Source organism: Bufo gargarizans, chromosome 8, assembly GCF_014858855.1.
Source record: "Bufo gargarizans isolate SCDJY-AF-19 chromosome 8, ASM1485885v1, whole genome shotgun sequence".
Lineage (NCBI taxonomy): Eukaryota > Metazoa > Chordata > Amphibia > Anura > Bufonidae > Bufo > Bufo gargarizans.
In genome coordinates, this window is record NC_058087.1 from 196,613,132 (window position 1) to 196,635,538 (window position 22,407).

General features: G+C 47.9%; 1 protein-coding gene across 1 annotated transcript; it reads left to right on the forward strand.

Moving 5' to 3' along the window:
- The first annotated feature begins 261 nt into the window (after nt 1–261).
- CDIPT (CDP-diacylglycerol--inositol 3-phosphatidyltransferase) lies at nt 262–21,963 on the forward strand. The gene is made up of 6 exons (XM_044304413.1): nt 262–417; nt 13,049–13,183; nt 13,290–13,443; nt 13,880–13,961; nt 14,040–14,121; nt 20,481–21,963. Exons 1-6 carry the CDS (start codon nt 375–377, stop codon nt 20,639–20,641), a joined length of 657 nt encoding a protein of 218 aa, XP_044160348.1. The 5' UTR covers nt 262–374; the 3' UTR covers nt 20,642–21,963.
- Nucleotides 21,964–22,407: the final 444 nt, after the last annotated feature.

Sequence of the window (22,407 nt, forward strand, 5' to 3'; positions counted from 1 at the left end):
ATGTTTTATATATTTATATTACTTGGTGGAGCTGAATGACTCTACAAGGAAACTAAGAAGAAGCCGCCATTATCAGGAGGTCTGACCCTGTCACCATACAGCTGCTCCTGCAGCATCTGCATGTAGTGCTGGCTTATCTCCAGCAGGCGTCGCTGCTGCTTTCCAAAGGTTTAGCTAAGAGCAGCTATTCTCTATGACCGCTACTAGAAGACGCTCTCTCCTCCTTCCAAGCTCTCTATCATCTTTCAGGAAACACTCTACCCTTCTACGGCGCTTTCGATGATCCTGCGAGGGGCGCTCTATCCTCCAACGCTCGTTCGTGCTGCAGCGGTTGCTAGGGATCCAGAGTCCGGCCGCTGACGTCATCAAACAAGATGGCGGAGGAGAACATTTTCCTATTTGTGCCCAACCTGATCGGTAAGCAGCGGGAGGGGCGCAGGTTACCGGGTGACAACCTCGTGCGGGCTCTCCCGGGACTAAGTGCAGCTGTCATTGGGATTGGATAATGTCGGGAATAGCCTCATCCCTTCAGTTTCGGCAGATATCGGCCACAGATCGAATAGTTTACCCTCGATGCGATATTTAGGAGCGTTCGGGTTGTTAAAGGGACAAACACGGGTGTATGTGAAAATTATCCGTCCATAGGTAATGGTACAGATAGCGAGCAAGCTGGGGAATCTCACCAGCAGCAGAATAGTGAGTGCAGCTCTGGAGTATAATACAGGATGTAACTCAGGATCCGTACAGGATAAGTAATGTATGTACACAGTGACTGCACCAGCAGAATAGTGAGTGCAGCTCTGGAGTATAATGCAGGATGTAACTCAGGATCAGTACAGGATAAGTAATGTATGTACACAGTGACTGCACCAGCAGAATAGTGAGTGCAGCTCTGGAGTATAATACAGGATGTAACTCAGGATCAGTACAGGATAAGTAATGTATGTACACAGTGACTGCACCAGCAGAATAGTGAGTGCAGCTCTGGAGTATAATACAGGATGTAACTCAGGATCAGTACAGGATAAGTAATGTATGTACACAGTGACTGCAGCAGCAGAATAGTGAGTGCAGCTCTGGAGTATAATACAGGATGTAACTCAGGATCAGTACATGATAAGTAATGTATGTACACAGTGACTGCAGCAGCAGAATAGTGAGTGCAGCTCTGGAGTATAATACAGGATGTAACTCAGGATCAGTACATGATAAGTAATGTATGTACACAGTGACTGCACCAGCAGAATAGTGAGTGCAGCTCTGAAGTATAATACAGGATGTAACTCAGGATCAGTACAGGATAAGTAATGTATGTACACAGTGACTGCACCAGCCGAATAGTGAGTGTAGCTCTGGAGTATAATACAGGATGTAACTCAGGATCAGTACAGGATAAGTAATGTATGTACACAGTGACTGCACCAGCAGAATAGTGAGCGCAGCTCTGGAGTATAATACAGGATGTAACCCAGGATCAGTACAGGATAAGTAATGTATGTACACAGTGACTGCACCAGCAGAATAGTGAGTGCAGCTCTGGAGTATAATACAGGATGTAACTCAGGATCAGTGCAGGATAAGTAATGTATGTACACAGTGACTGCACCAGCAGAATAGTGAGTGCAGCTCTGGAGTATAATACAGGATGTAACTCAGGATCAGTACAGGATAAGTAATGTATGTACACAGTGACTGCAGCAGCAGAATAGTGAGTGCAGCTCTGGAGTATAATACAGGATGTAACTCAGGATCAGTACATGATAAGTAATGTATGTACACAGTGACTCCACCAGCAGAATAGTGAGTGCAGCTCTGGAGTATAATACAGGATGTAACTCAGGATCAGTGCAGGATAAGTAATGTATGTACACAGTGACTGCACCAGCAGAATAGTGAGTGCAGCTCTGGAGTATAATACAGGATGTAACTCAGGATCAGTGCAGGATAAGTAATGTATGTACACAGTGACTGCACCAGCAGAATAGTGAGTGCAGCTCTGGAGTATAATACAGGATGTAACTCAGGATCAGTGCAGGATAAGTAATGTATGTACACAGTGACTGCACCAGCAGAATAGTGAGTGCAGCTCTGGAGTATAATACAGGATGTAACTCAGGATCAGTGCAGGATAAGTAATGTATGTACACAGTGATTGCACCCGCAGAATAGTGAGTGCAGCTCTGGAGTATAATATAGGATGTAGCTCAGGATCAGTACAGGATAAGTACTGTATGTACACAGTGACTGCACCAGCAGAATAGTGAGTGCAGCTCTGGAGTATAATATAGGATGTAACTCAGGATCAGTACAGGATAAGTACTGTATGTACACAGTGACTGCACCAGCAGAATAGTGAGTGCAGCTCTGGAGTATAATACAGGATGTAACTCAGGATCAGTGCAGGATAAGTAATGTATGTACACAGTGACTGCACCAGCAGAATAGTGAGTGCAGCTCTGGAGTATAATACAGGATGTAACTCAGGATCAGTGCAGGATAAGTAATGTATGTACACAGTGACTGCACCCGCAGAATAGTGAGTGCAGCTCTGGAGTATAATATAGGATGTAGCTCAGGATCAGTACAGGATAAGTACTGTATGTACACAGTGACTGCACCAGCAGAATAGTGAGTGCAGCTTTGGAGTATAATACAGGATGTAACTCAGGATCAGTACAGGATAAGTAATGTATGTACACAGTGACTGCACCAGCAGAATAGTGAGTGCAGCTCTGGAGTATAATTGTCACGATCAGTGTGTGGGGGAAACTCCACATTGATCACAGGAGGGAATGGGAACAATAACTGGGCCTGGAAACTAGACAACCCTAATCTACCCTGACTACCTATCAATATGAATAGACCTTGAAGGTAGGAATATTCATAAGCAGGATACCTAGGCCCTGATTTCCCTATAAGGCCCTGGAATAAGTATAGGACCAGAGACAACCCATTCCTCCCCAGATGGAAGTCTCTGTCTCAGGCCCAGATACAACAACAGGGAATATAACAAACACAAACAAACGCGACACTTAACTTCTGTAGAGATTGATGAACAGGAACACCAGTGAGGATCTCACACCAGCACAGCCAAACCCAAATGAAGCTATCAACCGCATAGTCAGAAGGTTGGGGTGAGACTTTAAAGGGTAGAAGTGATGACCACTGAGCAACAGCTGAGAAAAGGGAAGTGGTCATTTCCCTATCAACACTGAATCAAGAGAAACCAAGGAGGTTGTTAGATTCCTCCACGCTCAGCCAGTCTCCCTGATCTCCTGACACCAGTCACCTGAGAGACCGTGACAGTACCCCCCTTCTACGGGTGATCTCCGGGCACCCAGGACCGACCTTATCAGGATGAGCTCTGTGAAAGGCCTTCACCAGACGATTCGCATTAACATCGGCCGCTGGAGCCCACATCCTCTTCTCTGGTCTATAACCCTTCCAGTGGACGAGATACTGGAGGGATCTCCGGAGAACGCGGGAGTCCATAATCCTGCTGATCTGAAATTCTAAATTGCCGTCCACCATGACAGGAGCGGGAGGCAAGGAGGACGGCTCAACAAGTTCGACACATTTCTTTAACAACGACCTGTGAAATACATTATGAATTTTCAAAACCTGAGGAAGTTCAAGACGGAAGGCTACAGGGTTAACAATGGCAGTGATCTTATATGGACCAATAAATCTTGGGCCCAACTTCAAAGAAGGTACCTTAAGCTTAATGTTTCTTGTAGACAGCCACACAGAATCACCCACTCTCAGGTCCGGACCACTCATACGTCTCCTGTCAGCCGCACGCTTATACCTGTTGCCCATCTTTTCCAGGTTATTTAGAATTTTCCGCCATATCGAAGACAAAGAAGAGGAAAATCGTTCCTCCTCAGGAATACCGGAAGTTTGAGAACCAGAAAATGTGCCAAACTGTGGATGGAACCCATATGCCCCAAAAAACGTCGACTTATCAGTTAAATCCAGTCTAGGGTTATTAATGGCAAACTCAGCTAACGACAAAAATGAAGACGACTCCTCCTGGTTCTCCGAAACAAAACATCTCAAGTAAGTCTCCAGATTCTGATTGGTGCGCTCCGTCTGTCCGTTCGACTGAGGATGAAAAGCCGAAGAAAAGGACAATTGTACCCCCAGACGAGTACAGAACCCTTTCCAGAATCTGGAAACAGAGTTCCCCGATCAGACACCACATCAGAGGGAATGCCATGTAGTTTCATGATGTTATCGACAAACATCTGTGCAAGAGTCTTGGCATTAAGTAGAGCAGGCAATGCTATAAAATGCGCCGTTTCGCTAAACCGATCAACTACCACCAGGATCACGTTTTTTCCCCAAAGAATTTGGTAAATCCGTGATAAAGTCCATGGACAAATGAGTCCAAGGTCTGGACGGGATGGGTAATAGAAGAAGAGATCCAGAATGCCAAGTATGTGTCACCTTCGCACGAGCACAGGTACCACAGGCTGACACATAGTCCTCAACACACTTACGCAGCCCCGGCCACCAGAATCTGCGAGAGATGAGATAAGCAGTGGATCTGCTCCCAGGGTGTCCAGCCTAGACAGTACAGTGATGTTCCTCAAACACCTTGTGATGTAAGTCTGAAGGAACAAACAATTTCACTGGAGGACAAGAGTCTGGTGCATCCTCTTGGGCCTCCAACACCTTAGCCTCAAGATCAGGATATAGGACAGATATGACTATCCCTTCAGACAAAATAGTACTAGGAGCTTGAGAATTAAATTAAATGCGGTCTTCCATTCATCCCCCTCCTTGATCCTTACCAGATTATATGCCCCCCTCAGATCCAATTTAGAGAACACCTTCGCACGACAATCTGACTAAACAAATTCGGAATCAAAGGAAGGGGGTAAGGATCACGGACAGAAATACGGTTGAGCTCACGGAAGTCCAGGCATGGTCTCGGGGTACTATCTTTTTTTTTTTACAAAGAACAACCCAGCAGCCACTGGGTATTTGGATGGTCTGATATGACCCTTCGCCAAGCTCTCTGTGATATACTCTCGCATGGACTTTCTTTCGGGCTCCGAAAGGTTATGCAACCGAGATTTGGGCAATTTAGCTCCAGGGATAAGATTGATGGGCAAATCATACTCCCGATGCGGGGGTAACTCCTGGTTACCACTCTCAGAAAATTCAGAAATAAACGCGGGTACAGTTTTTGTGGTGACCACAGAGAAAGACGCATTAAGACAGTTGTCCATGCAAAAATCACTCCAATAGAGTCTGTCTCGCTTGCCAGTCGATGGTAGGGTTATGTTTGCTTAACCATGGTAAACCCAAAACCATTGGAGCAGGCAGACCCTCCAATACATAACAGGAGACAGATTCCTGGTGGAAATCACCCACTCTTAAATGGATGTCATTTACCACTTGCGACAGGCATTTTTGGGTAAGAGGTGCAGAATCAATTGCAAAGACAGAAATGCTTTTCTCTAGTGCACTAGTAGTCAACCCATGAATACGAACAAACTGTCCATCAATCAGGTTAACCCTTGCCCGATAAATGCTTCGATTTCCACAGTATTGGACTGTAGCGCCACCTCGGCAGGCAGGAGAAATCGGGTACTACCAGTAAATGACAAAAGTAAGTTTTCTTGCTCCCCACCCACACCACCAATAGCAATTTGTGGATTTTTTTTTTGTGTACTCCTTGACACTGACTGTACGGACAAATATTCACGAAATGTCCCTTCTTTCCACAACAAAAACAGACTCCCTTCATATGACCAGAGCTCTTACCAGCAGCCCCAAGAGTAGCTCCCCACAACTGGATAGGCTCCTCACAAGGCGTAACCACAGCAGTATCTTTACCATAAGTGTCAAAGGAAGCCGCCACCTTATTGGACAGTACTTCCTGAGGATGAGGACACTTAGATCTCCCCCTCAGGCGTCTATCCAGACGTATAGCAAGGGACATGGCTGCTTCCAAAGACTCAGGTTTTTCATGAATGGCCAACACATCCTGCAGCCTCTCAGATACACCCTGACAGAACTGGCTACGGAGAGCAGGATCATTCCACTCCGTATCCGTAGCCCATCTCCTAAATTCAGAGCAATAGATCTTCCTGCCGTAATCCACGTATCTTGGTCTCAGCCTTAGAGATCCGATCCGGGTCATCCTAAATAAGACCCAAGGCTCTAAAACATTCTTCTATCGACTGGAGGGACAGAGAAAAAGCCCAAGACTGTCCATCATCCTTAGAAATGATCATGGACCTGTGGACACTCATCCCCAGAAGAGTATGGACGCAACTTAAAGTCCAATTTACACGATTCCCTGAATCAAATGAAATTGTCACTACCCCTAGAAAATCGGTCCGGGAGGGCAACCTTAGGTTCAGGGCAGGCCTGGTACCCACCATGGGAACCAGCCGCCTGTGGTCTCTGAATCCGTAAGACTGTCGCGCGGAGGTCAGCTACCTCCAAAGAAAGTCCCTGCAGCTGCCCGACCAGTACAGAGATAGGATCCATAGCTGCACTGACCTGAACGAAATGGCGTTTTTTGTGGCGGTTGATAATGTTACAATCAGTGTGTAGAGGAAACTTCACACTGAACACAGGAGGGAAGGGGAACAGTAACTGGGCCTGGAAACTAGGGAAGAAACAGGTCACCTCCTAGACAACCCTAATTCGGGCCCATACTATCTATCAATATGAATAGACCTTGAAGGTAGGAATATTTATAAGCAGGATACCTAGGCCCTGATTTCCCTATAAGGCCCTGGAATAAGTATAGGACCAGAGACAACCCATTCCTCCCCAGATGGACGGATGGAAGTCTCAGGCCCAGATACATCAACAGGGAATATAACAAACACAAACAAACGCGACACTTAACTTCTGTAGAGATGGACGAACAGGAACACCAGAGATGACCTCACACCAGCTCAGCCAAACCCAAATGAAGCTATCAACCACATAGTCAGAAGGGTGGGGTGAGACTATAAAGGGTAGAAGTGCTCAGGCGGGGCTGAGGCAACATATATTGCAGACGGCGGACAATCGCCGATTTTTTGTAAAACAAAAGTACTTTGAGGCGGGGGAAAGTTCTGGTAAGCTATTGGCAAGGGTGATTAGAGCCCAGGAGGGACCGTCCAAAATATTGTCTATCCAAAGGATGGATGGTTCTTTTGCCACGTCGGATGAGGAGATACTGTCAATTTTCCACAATTATTATGAATCCCTGTATAGGACTAAATTAAAGGTGGATTCTACCAATATAGCTAATTATCTTACAGGGATTGAGATCCCGAGACTATCAACGACAAGTGTAGCATGCTTAGAAGGTCCTTTAACACTCAAGGAGCTGTAATTAGCCCTACAATCATTTCCCAATGAGAAAGCTCCAGGTATAGATGGATTACCGATAGAATTTTTTAAAAAGTATAGTAGTGTCCTTATGCCCCAATTACTGATAGTTTTTAATGATTCCCTTCAATCAGGAAACCTTCCTGCTTCTATGAAAGAAGCTATCGTAGTGGTCCTGCCCAAACCTGGTAAGGATCCCAGATCCCCTGACTCGTACAGACCAATCTTACTGTTGACCTCTGATATTAAGATTCTGGCGAAAGTTTTAGCGAATCGTCTACAGTCCGTCATTTCCACTATTATTCATAGCGATCAGGCGGGTTTCATGCCTGACAAGTCTACTTCAGTAAATCTTAGACGCCTTTTTCTTAATACTCAGAGAAGAGTTGAGTCTATCGGAGGTCGTGCCATTCTTTCATTGGATGCGGCTAAAGCCTTTGACAGTGTTGAATGGAGCTATCTTTGGGAAGTGCTGCGGGTCATGGGATTTGGGAGGACCTTTATCTCCTGGGTCCAATTGTTATATAACGGCCCCTCGGCTAGGATACGGGCGAATGGGGGAACAGCGGAGTCATTCAGATTGGGAAGAGGGACCCGTCGGGGATGTCCACTATCCTCCCCTCTTGTTTGCTATTGCAATTGAGCCACTGGCTTGCCTGCTGCGCTCATCTGATAAGATTGTAGGGTTTCCATGTGGGTCTTGGGAGGAGAGAGTGTCCCTTTACGCTGATGACATGTTAATTTATTTAGGTAATGTGGAACAGTCTTTAAGTCCTGTCATGGCACTTATACGGGAATTTGGTGATAGGTCTGGTCTCCGTATCAACTGGGACAAGTCCATTCTCTTACCGCTAGATGATTCTGCTGTGAATCTCGTCCCCAGATCCAGTCCGCTGCAAATTGCGCATCAGGTCAAGTATTTGGGGATAATAGTTACAGCAAATCCTAACAGTTATATTAAACTTAATATAGAGCCGCTCTTAATCACAATGTTGGATAAAATGAAGGCTTGGTGCAAGTTGCCGTTATCTGAAATTGGGAGGAGCAATCTTCTTAAAATGATTCTCATGCCCAAGCTCATGTATCTATTGCATAATTCCCCAGTATGGATTCCTCGTAGGATATTTATAAAAATTGATAGGTTATTTAGGGATCTGATTTGGCGCCATAAAAAAGCACGGATTAAACTAGATACTCTGCAAAGAGGAAAAGAGGAGGGAGGGCTAGCAGTACCGAATGCATGGCTCTACTACATTTCAGCACAGTTGCAGCAGTTGAGGGGATGGGGGAGGACTCCTGGAGACATTGCCTCAGCCAGATTGGTGGCGCACATTATCGGTCACGACTCACCGGTGGTCTTGTTGGAAAATAACGGAATTGTTGGTAAGCTGTCAGGGCATCCTACACTTTCCATGATATACAAGGTTTGGCAGAAATGTCGGGCGCTGTTATCAGTAAAAGGATTTACACAGTTTTCCCCTATCTGGAGGAATCCGCATCTTCCTGAACTATTCCAATTAGATGGCTTTTCACCCTGGGAGCGCAAAGGAGAGAGGTATCTACGTCAACTACAGAATGCTGATGTTTTTAAGTCCTTTGAGCAGTTGAGAACTGAATTTGGTCTCCCAAATACGGCCTTCTATCAATTTTTGCAACTATGGCATGCCTTTCATAAACAGGCTAGCTCTATATCATTGAAATGTACTTCGGTCCCATTGTTTCAGCAACTTCTTACTAAGGGCTGTTTCACACGAGCGGATGCCGTGCGTGGCATCCGCTCCGTGAAAGAGTGCCAAGACCCGATGCAGACTGCAGAGGCACGGAGCAGTAACATGACTGATAATGCTCCGTGCCTCTCTGTGACCTCTTTACTACGAAATCACAGTGACAACTTTATCTCACTGTGATTTCGTAGTAAAGAGGTCACAGAGAGGCACGGAGCATTATCAGTCATGTTACTGCTCCGTGCCTCTGCAGTCTGCATCGGGTCTTGGCACTCTTTCACGGAGCGGATGCCACGCACGGCATCCGCTCGTGTGAAACAGCCCTAACAGTTCCTCGTGCGGTTTATTATCATCTACCTACAGGAACTTATATGTGAAGTCAATTAAACAAGAGGTTTTAGCAGTTAAATCTAAATGGGAAAGCGAGGTTGGGCCGATTTCAGAAGAGCAGTGGAAGATGATCTTAGCACTCACCCCGCAACTGTCAGTTTGTGAGGGGCAGCGCATGTCCCAGTTGTTTTTATTACACCGGGTGTATAGGACGCCAGAGTTTTTATGTCGGATAGGTGTTCGGGGGGATGCGGATTGTCCTAGATGTGGCTTGAGCCCTGCTACCTTAATGCACATGTTCTGAGATTGTGCGGAGCGCCGGAATTTCTGGTCCTCAGTTCTGGCCTTAATAAAAGACGCATTTAATATCACGGTTCCGCCTGGTCCGAGAACATGTATAGTAGGAATATTAGACATCAAAAATCGCTATCACCGTTTGGGAGTGCAGCGTCTGTTATTCCAGGCTAGGAAATTGATAGCCAGATTCTGGCTTAGACCTCAACCACCGTCTAGGGGAGAATTCCTTAATAGGATGTCAGATATAATACGCCTAGAAAAAGGTGTATATGTTAAAAGGCAATGTGTAACGAAATTTACCAAAATATGGGATAAGTGGGAGAAATTTCCGATACAGTGTCCGGATTAGCCTCTCATCTTAGTTGAAATATGAGAAGGTAGAGGCACAGTCCCTGATTTATTTTGTTCTTCAGCCTAATCATCTATAGACGTATGATGTATGAAAGTGTTCAGCATTACACAGGATGGGTGTCAAGAAGAATGTTAAACAGATAGGAGAAGTACACCAAAGGCTATGATTAAGATACATTAATAAAATAGCTGATGTTGGAGTTTGGATCTGTTCCATCGCTCGGGTAAGGGGGGGGGGGATTGGGATATGGTTGGGCAGGGAGGGTTGATCTTTTGTTCATTAATTACAATGGATGGAAAGGTGGTTTGTACATGGTATACTGTGTAACTAGATTACTTGATCTTAGGTGCATCTCATGATATGCCTGTTGCCATATTACATACTCATGGAAGTGACTCTTTGCCGATCATGTAATACTATGATACTATTATTATCAACTGATGCATGTATAATGTGCAGGCCAAATTTCTTTCTTTGTATTTTTGTAATTCCAAATAAAAATTATCTGATTTAAAAAAATAAAGGGTAGAAGTGATGAGCACTGAGCAACAGCTGAGAAAATAGAAGTGGTCATTAACACTATCAACACAGAATCAAGAGAAATCAAGGAGGCTGTTAGATTCCTCCACGCTCAGCCAGTCTCCTTGCTTTCCTGACACCAGTCACCTGAGGGACCGTGACAATAATACAGGATAAGTAATGTATGTACACAGTGACTGCACCAGCAGAATAGTGAGTGCAGCTCTGGAGTATAATACAGGATGTAACTCAGGATCAGTACAGGATAAGTGATGTATGTACACAGTGACTGCACCAGCAGAATAGTGAGTGCAGCTCTGGAGTATAATACAGGATGTAACTCAGGATCAGTACAGGATAAGTAATGTATGTACACAGTGACTGCACCAGCAGAATAGTGAGTGCAGCTCTGGAGTATAATACAGGATGTAACTCAGGATCAGTACAGGATAAGTAATGTATGTACACAGTGACTGCACCAGCAGAATAGTGAGTGCAGCTCTGGAGTATAATACAGGATGTAACTCAGGATCAGTACAGGATAAGTAATGTATGTACACAGTGACTGCACCAGCAGAATAGTGAGTGCAGCTCTGGAGTATAATACAGGATGTAACTCGGGATCAGTACAGGATAAGTAATGTATGTACACAGTGACTGCACCAGCAGAATAGTGAGTGCAGCTCTGGAGTATAATACAGGATGTAACTCAGGATCAGTACAGGATAAGTAATGTATGTGCACAGTGACTTCACCAGCAGAATAGTGAGTGCAGCTCTGGAGTATAATACAGGATGTAACTCAGGATCAGTACAGGATAAGTAATGTATGTACACAGTGACTGCACCAGCAGAATAGTGAGTGCGGCTCTGGAGCATAATACAGGATGTAACTCAGGTTCAGTACAGGATAAGTAATGTATGTACACAGTGACTGCACCAGCAGAATAGTGAGTGCAGCTCTGGAGTATAATACAGGATGTAACTCAGGATCAGTACAGGATAAGTAATGTATGTACACAGTGACTGCACCAGCAGAATAGTGAGTGCAGCTCTGGAGTATAATACAGGATGTAACTCAGGATCAGTACAGGATAAGTAATGTATGTACACAGTGACTGCACCAGCAGAATAGTGAGTGCAGCTCTGGAGTATAATACAGGATGTAACTCAGGATCAGTACAGGATAAGTAATGTATGTACACAGTGACTGCACCAGCAGAATAGTGAGTGCAGCTCTGGAGTATAATACAGGATGTAACTCAGGATCAGTACAGGATAAGTAATGTATGTGCACAGTGACTTCACCAGCAGAATAGTGAGTGCAGCTCTGGAGTATAATACAGGATGTAACTCAGGATCAGTACAGGATAAGTAATGTATGTACACAGTGACTGCACCAGCAGAATAGTGAGTGCTGCTCTGGAGTATAATACAGGGTGTAACTCAGGATCAGAACAGGATAAGTAATGTATGTACACAGTGACTGCACCAGCAGAATAGTGAGTGCAGCTCTGGAGTATAATACAGGATGTAACTCAGGATCAGTACAGGATAAGTAATGTATGTACACAGTGACTGCACCAGCAGAATAGTGAGTGCAGCTCTGGAGTATAATACAGGATGTAACTCAGGATCAGTACAGGATAAGTAATGTATGTATGTACACAGTGACTGCACCAGCAGAATAGTGAGTGCAGCTCTGGAGTATAATACAGGATGTAACTCAGGTTCAGTACAGGATAAGTAATGTATGTACACAGTGACTGCACCAGCAGAATAGTGAGTGCTGCTCTGGAGTATAATACAGGATGTAACTCAGGATCAGTACAGGATAAGTAATTTATGTACATGGTGACTGCACCAGCAGAATAGTGAGTGCAGCTCTGGAGTATAATACAGGATGTAACTCAGGATCAGTACAGGATAAGTAATGTATGTACACAGTGACTGCACCAGCAGAATAGTGAGTGCAGCTCTGGAGTATAATACAGGAGGTAACTCAGGATCAGTACAGGATAAGTAATGTATGTACACAGTGACTGCACCAGCAGAATAGTGAGTGCAGCTCTGGAGTATAATACAGGATGTAACTCAGGATCAGTACAGGATAAGTAATGTATGTACACAGTGACTGCACCAGCAGAATAGTGAGTGCAGCTCTGGAGTATAATACAGGATGTAACTCAGGATCAGTACAGGATAAGTAATGTATGTACACAGTGACGGCACCAGCAGAATAGTGAGTGCAGCTCTGGAGTATAATACAGGATGTAACTCAGGATCAGTACAGGATAAGTAATGTATGTACACAGTGACTGCACCAGCAGAATAGTGAGTGCAGCTCTGGAGGATAATCAGTAATATCTGTACATTCACTGTGTAGTGTGGTTCAGCGGTGGGCAGACACATAATTTGGGCGATGGTTCCAGGGGCTGTCATACAGGATTTCCTCCCTAATGGCTGTGATGTCTCCTCTGCAGGTTATGCCCGGATACTTTTTGCCTTTGTTGCTTTCTTTTTCATGCCGAGCTCCCCCCTGGTGGCGTCCACCTTCTACCTGCTCAGCGGCCTCCTGGACGCCTTTGATGGACATGCAGCACGAGCACTTAACCAAGGTGAGGCTGTGGGGGATGTCACTGGGGCAACTAATCAGGGTCCTGGATTGGTGATGCATTTAGATGACAGACAAGAGCAGACATCTATCATGTTCCTCTTCCCCAGGCACCAAGTTTGGAGCCATGCTGGACATGCTGACCGACCGCTGTGCCACCATGTGTCTCCTGGTCAATCTGTCCCTGCTGTACCCATCGTACACCCTGCTATTCCAGCTGAGTATGAGCCTGGACATTGCCAGTCACTGGCTGCACCTCCACAGGTACCTGGTACTATGCTATGTGTATGGTGGGGGCACAGGATGCTGGTGGTTGTAGTTCAGGTCACCCCCTCATTAGGTAAATTCTGTGCTGTCTGTAGTATCCAGTTCATGTATGAGATCCCCCCCATCTCAGGTGTCACCGGCCGCTCTGGCTGGACTTTGGTCTCTGTGCACTGAGAAGTCCTGATATTAAAGGGGGGCTCCATGAGACGTCTTACGCAGTAGGTAGAACCTTTATTCTTACTTCCCTCCCATCGCCCCTCAGGACGTCCACTGATTTATTACCCTCTTTACAGCTTTCTCCTGTGCTCATTGTCGCCCCCTGTTGGATAGTGCATATAAGATTGGAGCAGTGGGAGAAGCGAATGACAACTGCTCTGGGTCACAACCATGGTTGTCTGTTGTCAGCAGTCTGATTTTGCATCTTTCTCCCCAGCTCAATCCTGAAGGGCAGCGACAGCCACAAGACTATCGACCTGTCGGGGAACCCTGTGCTGCGGCTGTATTACACCTCCCGGGTATGTGTGCGGGGTAATATTTGGGGGGAGAGTCTCGGTTAGTTCTCCTGAGTTACTGACCCGTCCTTTTTCCCGCAGCCGGTCCTGTTCTTCATGTGTGCCGGGAATGAACTCTTCTACTGCATGTTGTACCTGCTGCACTTCACCGAGGGACCAGCAGGTGGGCGCTGTTCTCGGGTTAGGGTTAGGAGGTGCAGAGATATAAATGGGCTTAGGCCGGGGCCCACTACTCCTGGGGGGGGCCACTGTGCTGCTACGAGTGCTTCCATCAATACAGATGGAAGCGCTCTTGCTGGAGCGCAGGGAGCTGCAGTCCTTCCGCTTACGCAGCTTCAGACTGGAGCAAGGGAGCATCCTCTGAGCCCCTTCCACCTACTTGCTGTGTCACCCTTCTGTCCATCCAGGGCCCCGGTGTGTAAACCCCATGCACCATAAGGACCTTCTAATGTCTCAGGGTCATGTGTCTGTGCCCCCCACCCTGTACTATGCCCCATTATATCCTGCATTACCATACCCTGTACAATGCCCCTAGTCATTACCTATACTGTGCCCTCTTATACCCTTTTATCCTGTGACTGTATGGCGGTGCTATCCGGTGACTGTATGGCGGTGCTATCCGGTGACTGTATGGCGGTGCTATCCGGTGACTGTATGGCGGTGCTATCCGGTGACTGTATGGCGGTGCTATCCGGTGACTGTATGGCGGTGCTATCCGGTGACTGTATGGCGGTGCTATCCGGTGACTGTATGGCGGTGCTATCCGGCGACTGTATGGCGGTGCCATCCGGCGACTGTATGGCGGTGCCATCCGGCGACTGTATGGCGGTGCCATCCGGCGACTGTATGGCGGTGCCATCCGGCGACTGTATGGCGGTGCCATCCGGCGACTGTATGGCGGTGCTATCCGGTGACTGTATCCCCTGCCCTGCCCACGCCTCCTTTTTTAGACCTGGCGTGAGTGGGGAAAAGCCGCAGATTGCAGTGCTAAGGATCTTTGCGCCACAATCTGTGTCATAAATACACCTAATATAGGAGTATTTCTGTTTAATAAATGACCCCCTAACTGTATTATTATTCCAGGGTAGGGCCAATGTCGTTATAGTATATAGATTCTAGTGTATTATACTGGGCCCTGTATTTCCCAATAGATAAATGATCCTTGGAAGACACAGTCCTCACCCCTGACCACCAGGACCAGGTTGTGCGCTCTGTCAGTACATGGCGGCCCACCCTCTCCGCCCCGCTGTGTACTAGTGCATATTATGACACTAAGGCTGGGTTCACATCACATTTTTGCCATCCATTTAAAGGGGTTGGCCACCCTAAATATCAAAAATCCAAAGTGCCCCAGACAATGTACATGTGACAGGTACGGGTATATACGGGTATATGTTACTGGAGGAGGGGGCCCTGTTCATAAAGCTGCTGTGGGGCCCAGTCATTTCTAGTTGCACCATTGGATGTAAGTCATGAGCAGAATGAATAGAGGGGAGATTTATCATTTCCCTTGTTTCTGAAAAGTGGCATTAAAAAGTTTCAAACTATATGTTTGCGACTTAACTGTGCCTTTAAAAAGAAAAAAAAATGGTGTGACAATGTCCAGGAGAAGGCGTGACCAGACGCCCCAACAAATTTATGTTAATTTTCGCCAGTCCACGGCAGAAATCCACGGCAGCTCTGAGCGGTCATAGATTTCTGTGTAGGTGCACAGATGGCAATAGGAGGGGGCTGTTGAGCGGGGGAGGGGGGGCTGAGCGGGGGGACAGATCTTTGTTGCACAAGAGCTCTGACAAATAAATTTGTACACATCGATCTGCTGACATAGAGAGGCGCCTCCTGTCTATCATCACACCACTAAGGTTACTTTCACACTAGCATTAGCGGGGTCCGGCAGGCTGTTCCCCTGCCGGATCCGTGCTAGCGCTAGCCCACGAGTGCCGCCGGAAGTCCACCCCGGCCACATTCACTGATACCCAGCACACTGCAGTTTTTGTCCGGCCGCCTCTCGGCATGTTTGCCGTGCTGCAGCCGCATCTCAGACCTGTCCCCATTAAAGTAAATGGGGCCGGAGTGGATTTCCGGCGGCACTCGTGGGCTACCATTAGCATGGATCACTGTACACAGTGTACAGGGGGTCACGGATCTCTATATGCAGTGGTGGGGGGTCACATATCACCATATACAGAGTGTGGGAAGGAGAGGGCACACAATTATAGATGGTGAGACCAGTGACTGCTGTGGTGAGAGCAGGACGGGAGGGGGGGGGCGTGGTGAGAGCAGGACGGGAGGGGGGGGCGTGGTGAGAGCAGGACGGGAGGGGGGGGCGTGGTGAGAGCAGGACGGGAGGGGGGGGCGTGGTGAGAGCAGGACGGGAGGGGGGGGCGTGGTGAGAGCAGGACGGGAGGGGGGGGCGTGGTGAGAGCAGGACGGGAGGGGGGGGCGTGGTGAGAGCAGGACGGGAGGGGGGGGCGTGGTGAGAGCAGGACGGGAGGGGGGGGCGTGGTGAGAGCAGGATGGGAGGGGGGGGCGTGGTGAGAGCAGGACGGGAGGGGGGGGCGTGGTGAGAGCAGGACGGGAGGGGGGGGCGTGGTGAGAGCAGGACGGGAGGGGGGGGCGTGGTGAGAGCAGGACGGGAGGGGGGGGCGTGGTGAGAGCAGGACGGGAGGGGGGGGCGTGGTGAGAGCAGGACGGGAGGGGGGGGGCGTGGTGAGAGCAGGACGGGAGGGGGGGGGGCGTGGTGAGAGCAGGACGGGAGGGGGGGGGCGTGGTGAGAGCAGGACGGGAGGGGGGGGCGTGGTGAGAGCAGGACGGGAGGGGGGGGCGTGGTGAGAGCAGGACGGGAGGGGGGGGCGTGGTGAGAGCAGGACGGGAGGGGGGGGCGTGGTGAGAGCAGGACGGGAGGGGGGGGGCGTGGTGAGAGCAGGACGGGAGTGGGGGGCGTGGTGAGAGCAGGACGGGAGTGGGGGGCGTGGTGAGAGCAGGACGGGAGTGGGGGGCGTGGTGAGAGCAGGACGGGAGTGGGGGGCGTGGTGAGAGCAGGACGGGAGTGGGGGGCGTGGTGAGAGCAGGACGGGAGTGGGGGGCGTGGTGAGAGCAGGACGGGAGTGGGGGGCGTGGTGAGAGCAGGACGGGAGTGGGGGGCGTGGTGAGAGCAGGACGGGAGTGGGGGGCGTGGTGAGAGCAGGACGGGAGTGGGGGGCGTGGTGAGAGCAGGACGGGAGTGGGGGGCGTGGTGAGAGCAGGACTGGAGGGGGCGTGGCTGCCAATAGCAGGTAAACCAGACAGATCTGCTTAACCTCTTGTCATGTGTAGTTCCGATCAGCGGCGGGCGGTGATCTGAACTGGGTGCCTGCTGAACTCAATCAGCAGGCACCCTGAGACAATTCAGACCTGCAGTTTGTAGCACTTTCGGAAGTTTCTGATCCCCGCAGTCCGTGACCTAAATGTAAATTTTTAACCCCCACCCCCTGCAGCCCTCATTGTTATCTGGCGGCGGGCAGTGCTGGGGGGCGGGCGCGCGATCATCTCGCCCGCCCCCTCTCATCTTCAGGATGGCCGAGCGGTTATCAAGCAGTGTGTCAGCACATTGCTGACACTCGGCTTGAAACGGCTGACATTTGTGCTGTGATGTCAGCTGTTTAACCCCTTCCATGCTGCGGTCCGTAGGGACCGCTGTATGGAAGGAGTTAACAGGGAGGGAGCTCCCTCCCTCTCCCATCGGCGGCTGCTGTGCCTTTTCAGCCCCCGATGGGAGAGGGAGGCAGCCCCCCTCCCTCCCCATCACCCGCTGCTCTGTTGTGGCAGCGAGTGATGGTTACCATGGCAACCGGGCACCTTCACAGGCTTCCTGCTGTCCATGGTGCTGATCATATTATACAGACATCAGACCCACTGGATCTTCAGGAACCAAGTGGGTCTGGGTAAAAAAAAAAAGTGAAAGAAGGTAAAAATAAAAAAACACTTATAACTGATAAATAAAATACACTACACATATTAGGTATCGTTGCGTCCGTAATAACCTGCTCTATAAAAATATCACATGACCTAACCCCTCAGGTGAATACCATAAAAAAAAAAACCCTACCCAGGATTATCGCCCAAAAACTGAAAAAACTATGGCTCTTGGACTATGGAGACACTAAAACATTCTTTTTTTTTTGTTTCAAAAATGAAATAATTGTGTAAAACGTACATAAATAAAAAAAGTAGACATATTAGGTATCGCCGCGTCCGTAATAACCTGCTCTATAAAAATACCACATGATCTAACCTGTCAGATGAATGTTGTAAATAACAAAAAATAAAAACGGTGCCAAAACAGCTATTTCTTGTTACCTTGCCTCACAGAAAGTGTAATATAGAGCAACCAAAAATCATATGTACCCTAAAATAGTACCAACAAAACTGCCACCCTATCCCGTAGTTTCCAAAATGGAGTCACTTTTTTGGAGTTTCTACTTTAGGGGTACATCAGGGGAGCTTCAAATGGGACATGGTGTCAAAAAACCAGTCCAGCAAAATCTGCCTTCCAAAAACCGTATGGCATTCCTTTCCTTCTGCGCCCTGCCGTGTGCCCGTACAGCGGTTTACGACCACATATGGGGTGTTAATGTAAACTACAGAATGAGGGCCATAAATAATGAGTTTTGTTTGGCTGTTAACCCTTGCTTTGTTGCTGGAAAAAATTGATTTGAATGGAAAATCTGCCCAAAAAGTAAAATTTTGAAATTTTATCTCTATTTTCCATTAATTCTTGTGGACCACCTAAAGGGTTAGCAAAGTTAGTAAAATCCGTTTTGAATACCTTGAGGGGTGTAGTTTGTAAAATGTGGTCACTTTTGGGTGGTTTCTATTATGTAAGCCTCACAAAGTGACTTCAGACCTGAACTGGTCCTGAAAAAGTGGGTTTTAGAAATTTTCCGAAAAATGTCAAGATTTGCTTCTAAACCTTGTAACGTCCCCAAAAAATAAAATGGCATTCCCAAAATGATCCAAACATGAAGTAGACATATGGGGAATGTAAATTAATAACTATTTTTGGAGGTATTACTATGTATTATAGAAGTAGAGAAGTTGAAATTTGTAAATGTTTCCAAATATTTGGTAAATTTGGTATTTTTTTAATAAATAAAAATGCATTTTTTTTTACTACATTTTACCAGTGTCATAAAGTACAATATGTGACGAGAAAACAGTCTCAGAACGGCCTGGATAAGTAAAAGTGTTTTAAAGTTATTTACACATAAAGTGACACTGGTCAGATTTGCAAAAAATGGCCTGGTCCTTAAGGGGTTAAGAAGATATATTAGTAAGTGTAATATCTCCCTACTTTCTTTATCGTTTTAATAAGTGCTAACAGAGCGGCCAACCCCTTTAATGTATACATTAACAGAGACAGGGCCGGCCGTTCACCATACAGTTTCATTGTAGAAAAACATATACGTTAAAGGGAACCCGTCATCGACGTTATGCTAACCTCATTGAGGGCAGCATAAAATAGTGACAGAAATGCTGATCTCAGCGGTGTGTCACTCATCAGTTAACTTCTCAGGACTCTTCTCAGGAGGCCGGGACTCTTTTCCAGGCCCAGTCTGCAATGATTGTGATGTTGGTTCTCGGCAACCACTTACTTTTATCTTATAAATGACCGACCGCTGAAATCAACTCGCCTGTCTCTACTTTATACTGCTGTTAGTATGGGCAGCATAACGTTGCTGACTGGTTCCCTTTAACCTATGTATTTTTTACTGGACTCTGCAGGATACAAAAGCGTGGAGTGCTGCACATTTGTATACATCAAACCGATAGGAAAAACGTGATGTGAACCCGCGGGGGGGAGCGGGGTTGTACAAAAATGTTCTGTGGGGCCCAGTCAGTTCTAGCTACATCACTGCACAGCTCCTTCTCTCCTCCAGGCCCGACGGTGACGTCATGATGTGTGTCTCACTGCTGCAGCGGAGGAGAGAAGGAGCGCAGGGAGATGAGCTGCGGTTAGTGAATGACAGGACCGCTGACTCACCTGCGCTCCAGCAATGATGGGTATGTGAGGGGGCCACTGGGGGTCATTACACTGTGAGGGCCCATTACACAGTATAACGACCCCCAGTGCCCCCCATTTAGTATAATGATCCCCAATGACCCTCTATTCAGTATAATGATCCCCAGAGCCCCCATTCAGTATAATGACCCCCTCCATACAGTATAACTCCCTGTGTGGGGGCCACTGGGGGGGTCATTATTCTGAATAGGTGGCGACCGGGGGTCAATATTCTGAATGTAGGGCCACTATGGGGTCATTATACTGTGTGAAGGGCCACTAGTGGTCATTATACTGTATGGGGCCACTGGGGGTCATTATACGGTGTGGGAGCCACAGGGGGGCATGTAAATGTAAAAAAATGCCTCAAGGGGGCCCACTGGGATTTATCGCCCAAGGGCCCACATGGTCCTGGAGCCGGCCCTGAGTGGGCTCATTGGCTGTGCAGGATGCCATATGCTGATTTCTTCTCTCCCCTCCAGTCATGTTGGGGCCCCTCGGGGCGGTCGGACTCTTCCGCCTCCTCATCTGGCTCTGCTGTCCGGTGTCTCTGCTGAAGTCTCTGATCAGCCTGCTGCACCTGGTGACTGCCTCCTGCAACATGGCCGCCCTGGACAGCGCTGAGCGGGCCAAGAAGAAGTGACGGACGGATCCATAGAGGGAGCTAATTTATTATCTGAGTGTTCGTTCTCCCGGATCTCCCCACCTAGACGTCATTCCGCTCCCCCAAGGCCACTGCCCTAGTGCACCATGTGACTGTCGCCCCCTGGTGGTGGCCTCAGGTATCTCACTTTTCTGCTTCGCATTGGTGTGAGTTGTTGGGGCGTTGCTCACGGTTTGTATTGATCACTTATCCCCAACCTTTTACTGTAATTTTTTTTTATAATTTTTTTTAAATATTGGTGTCCTATCATGTTACATTGAATTTCTCCTAATTATCAATCTGTACGGGTTTTTAGACTGTTTAGTGGCTCTTGGCACAGACAGTAGACTGTATTCCGCCTCCCATCATGCACTGCTGGCATATAACCTCCGGTGCCAGCCTGTCTGCCGCGTGTCTTCTGCGGCTGTTTACAGGGATGTATGGAGGATACGGGGGAGATACATGCTCGTTATTTCGCCTCTCTCCTCCCATGGACTGTATATAAGGACAGAGGGATGTAATGGAGGAGAGAAGGACCAAGTATCCCCCTGGGGGTTCACTCGGGGGCTGCGTACGAGAAAAGACTCAGGGATAAGCGCGGAACTTCACTTCTACATATCATGTCACAGGTCAACAACATGGCCGCTTTCTTCTCGAAACAGCACCCTACCCCATCTTGATTTGCATCCTGTCTTTTACTCGAGTCACAACCAGAGCTGCATTCACAATCTGACTGGCTGCCATTTGTAATCCAATAGGCCTGTGCAGACAGCATGGCTGAACCCCCGTACCGCTCTGCCCCCTGTGCCCTATCATGTTTGTACTAAATATCCCACAATGCTCCAAGCAAAGCATTCACGATAAAGAAACTGACCTGGGATGGCGGTGGCGGTTAACAACGTGCCGTCCTGCACCCTGACAGAAACACAGCTGAATTGTGAATGCAGCTCTGGCTGTGACTGGAGTATAAGACATGAGATGACTCTGAAGTCATATTTAGAAGTGAACCAGCCCCGGCCGTGTATGGCGTCTGTCCCTGCCCGTTTTCTGTTTGCAGCGTCCGATGCTGCGGGGTCCATGATTGTGAGACTACTTTATGTTGTATTTTATTGGACCAGTGATGTACATGACGCAGTTGTCCTTTATTCCAGCTGCGCGGAGCAGGTGACATAAATCTATGTAATATGCGGGTGTAGGGAGCACGCATTGGCGGTATTCTGTGTCACGGCTGTTGTACCCAGTAGCAGAGCATCGCGCCCCTCTCTGTCATTCCTCCTGTAGCCGGTCACACTGTCTATTATAATAAAGGATTCTGAACATGGCGTCTGTGTATTGGGGTCTCTCTACAAGCTCGACTTCTGCAGCTTTATAATAGGCCGAGGGGGGGGATTTATCAAAACTGGAAAGGTGGCGGTGTGGATGCATCCCGTCGGCACTGAAGAATCAGGCAGGGTTAGGGTTCTTAGAAGACGCTGATCTCGATATGTCTGCTGCCCAGACGTCCCCGGTCCTGATGTGGCTGTGAAGAGCTGACGCCGGTACTTACCTCCCCAGGTTGAGTAACTGGGATCTGTGAGCCCTAGTCATCACCTGCAGGAGGAATAGAAGGACACAGCCAGTAGAGGGCACCAGAGCGCATGCACTGACCTCTGCCCCGCCCATCTTAGATGTTTCTGACTCCTCCCACTTCCTGTATAACCGGATCCTTCCAGGTTTATGGTAGGGAGGTGAGTACCAGAACTGGAGGGGGAAAAGGGAGCAGTGAC

Coding starts and splice junctions, on each gene's coding strand:
- CDIPT (XM_044304413.1), top strand. CDS start 375: ATGGCGGAGGAGAACATTTTCCTATTTGTGCCCAACCTGATCG. Junction 13,444..13,879: donor CACTGGCTGCACCTCCACAG/GTACCTGGTACT, acceptor CTTTCTCCCCAG/CTCAATCCTGAAGGGCAGCG. Junction 14,122..20,480: donor CTTCACCGAGGGACCAGCAG/GTGGGCGCTGTT, acceptor TCTCCCCTCCAG/TCATGTTGGGGCCCCTCGGG.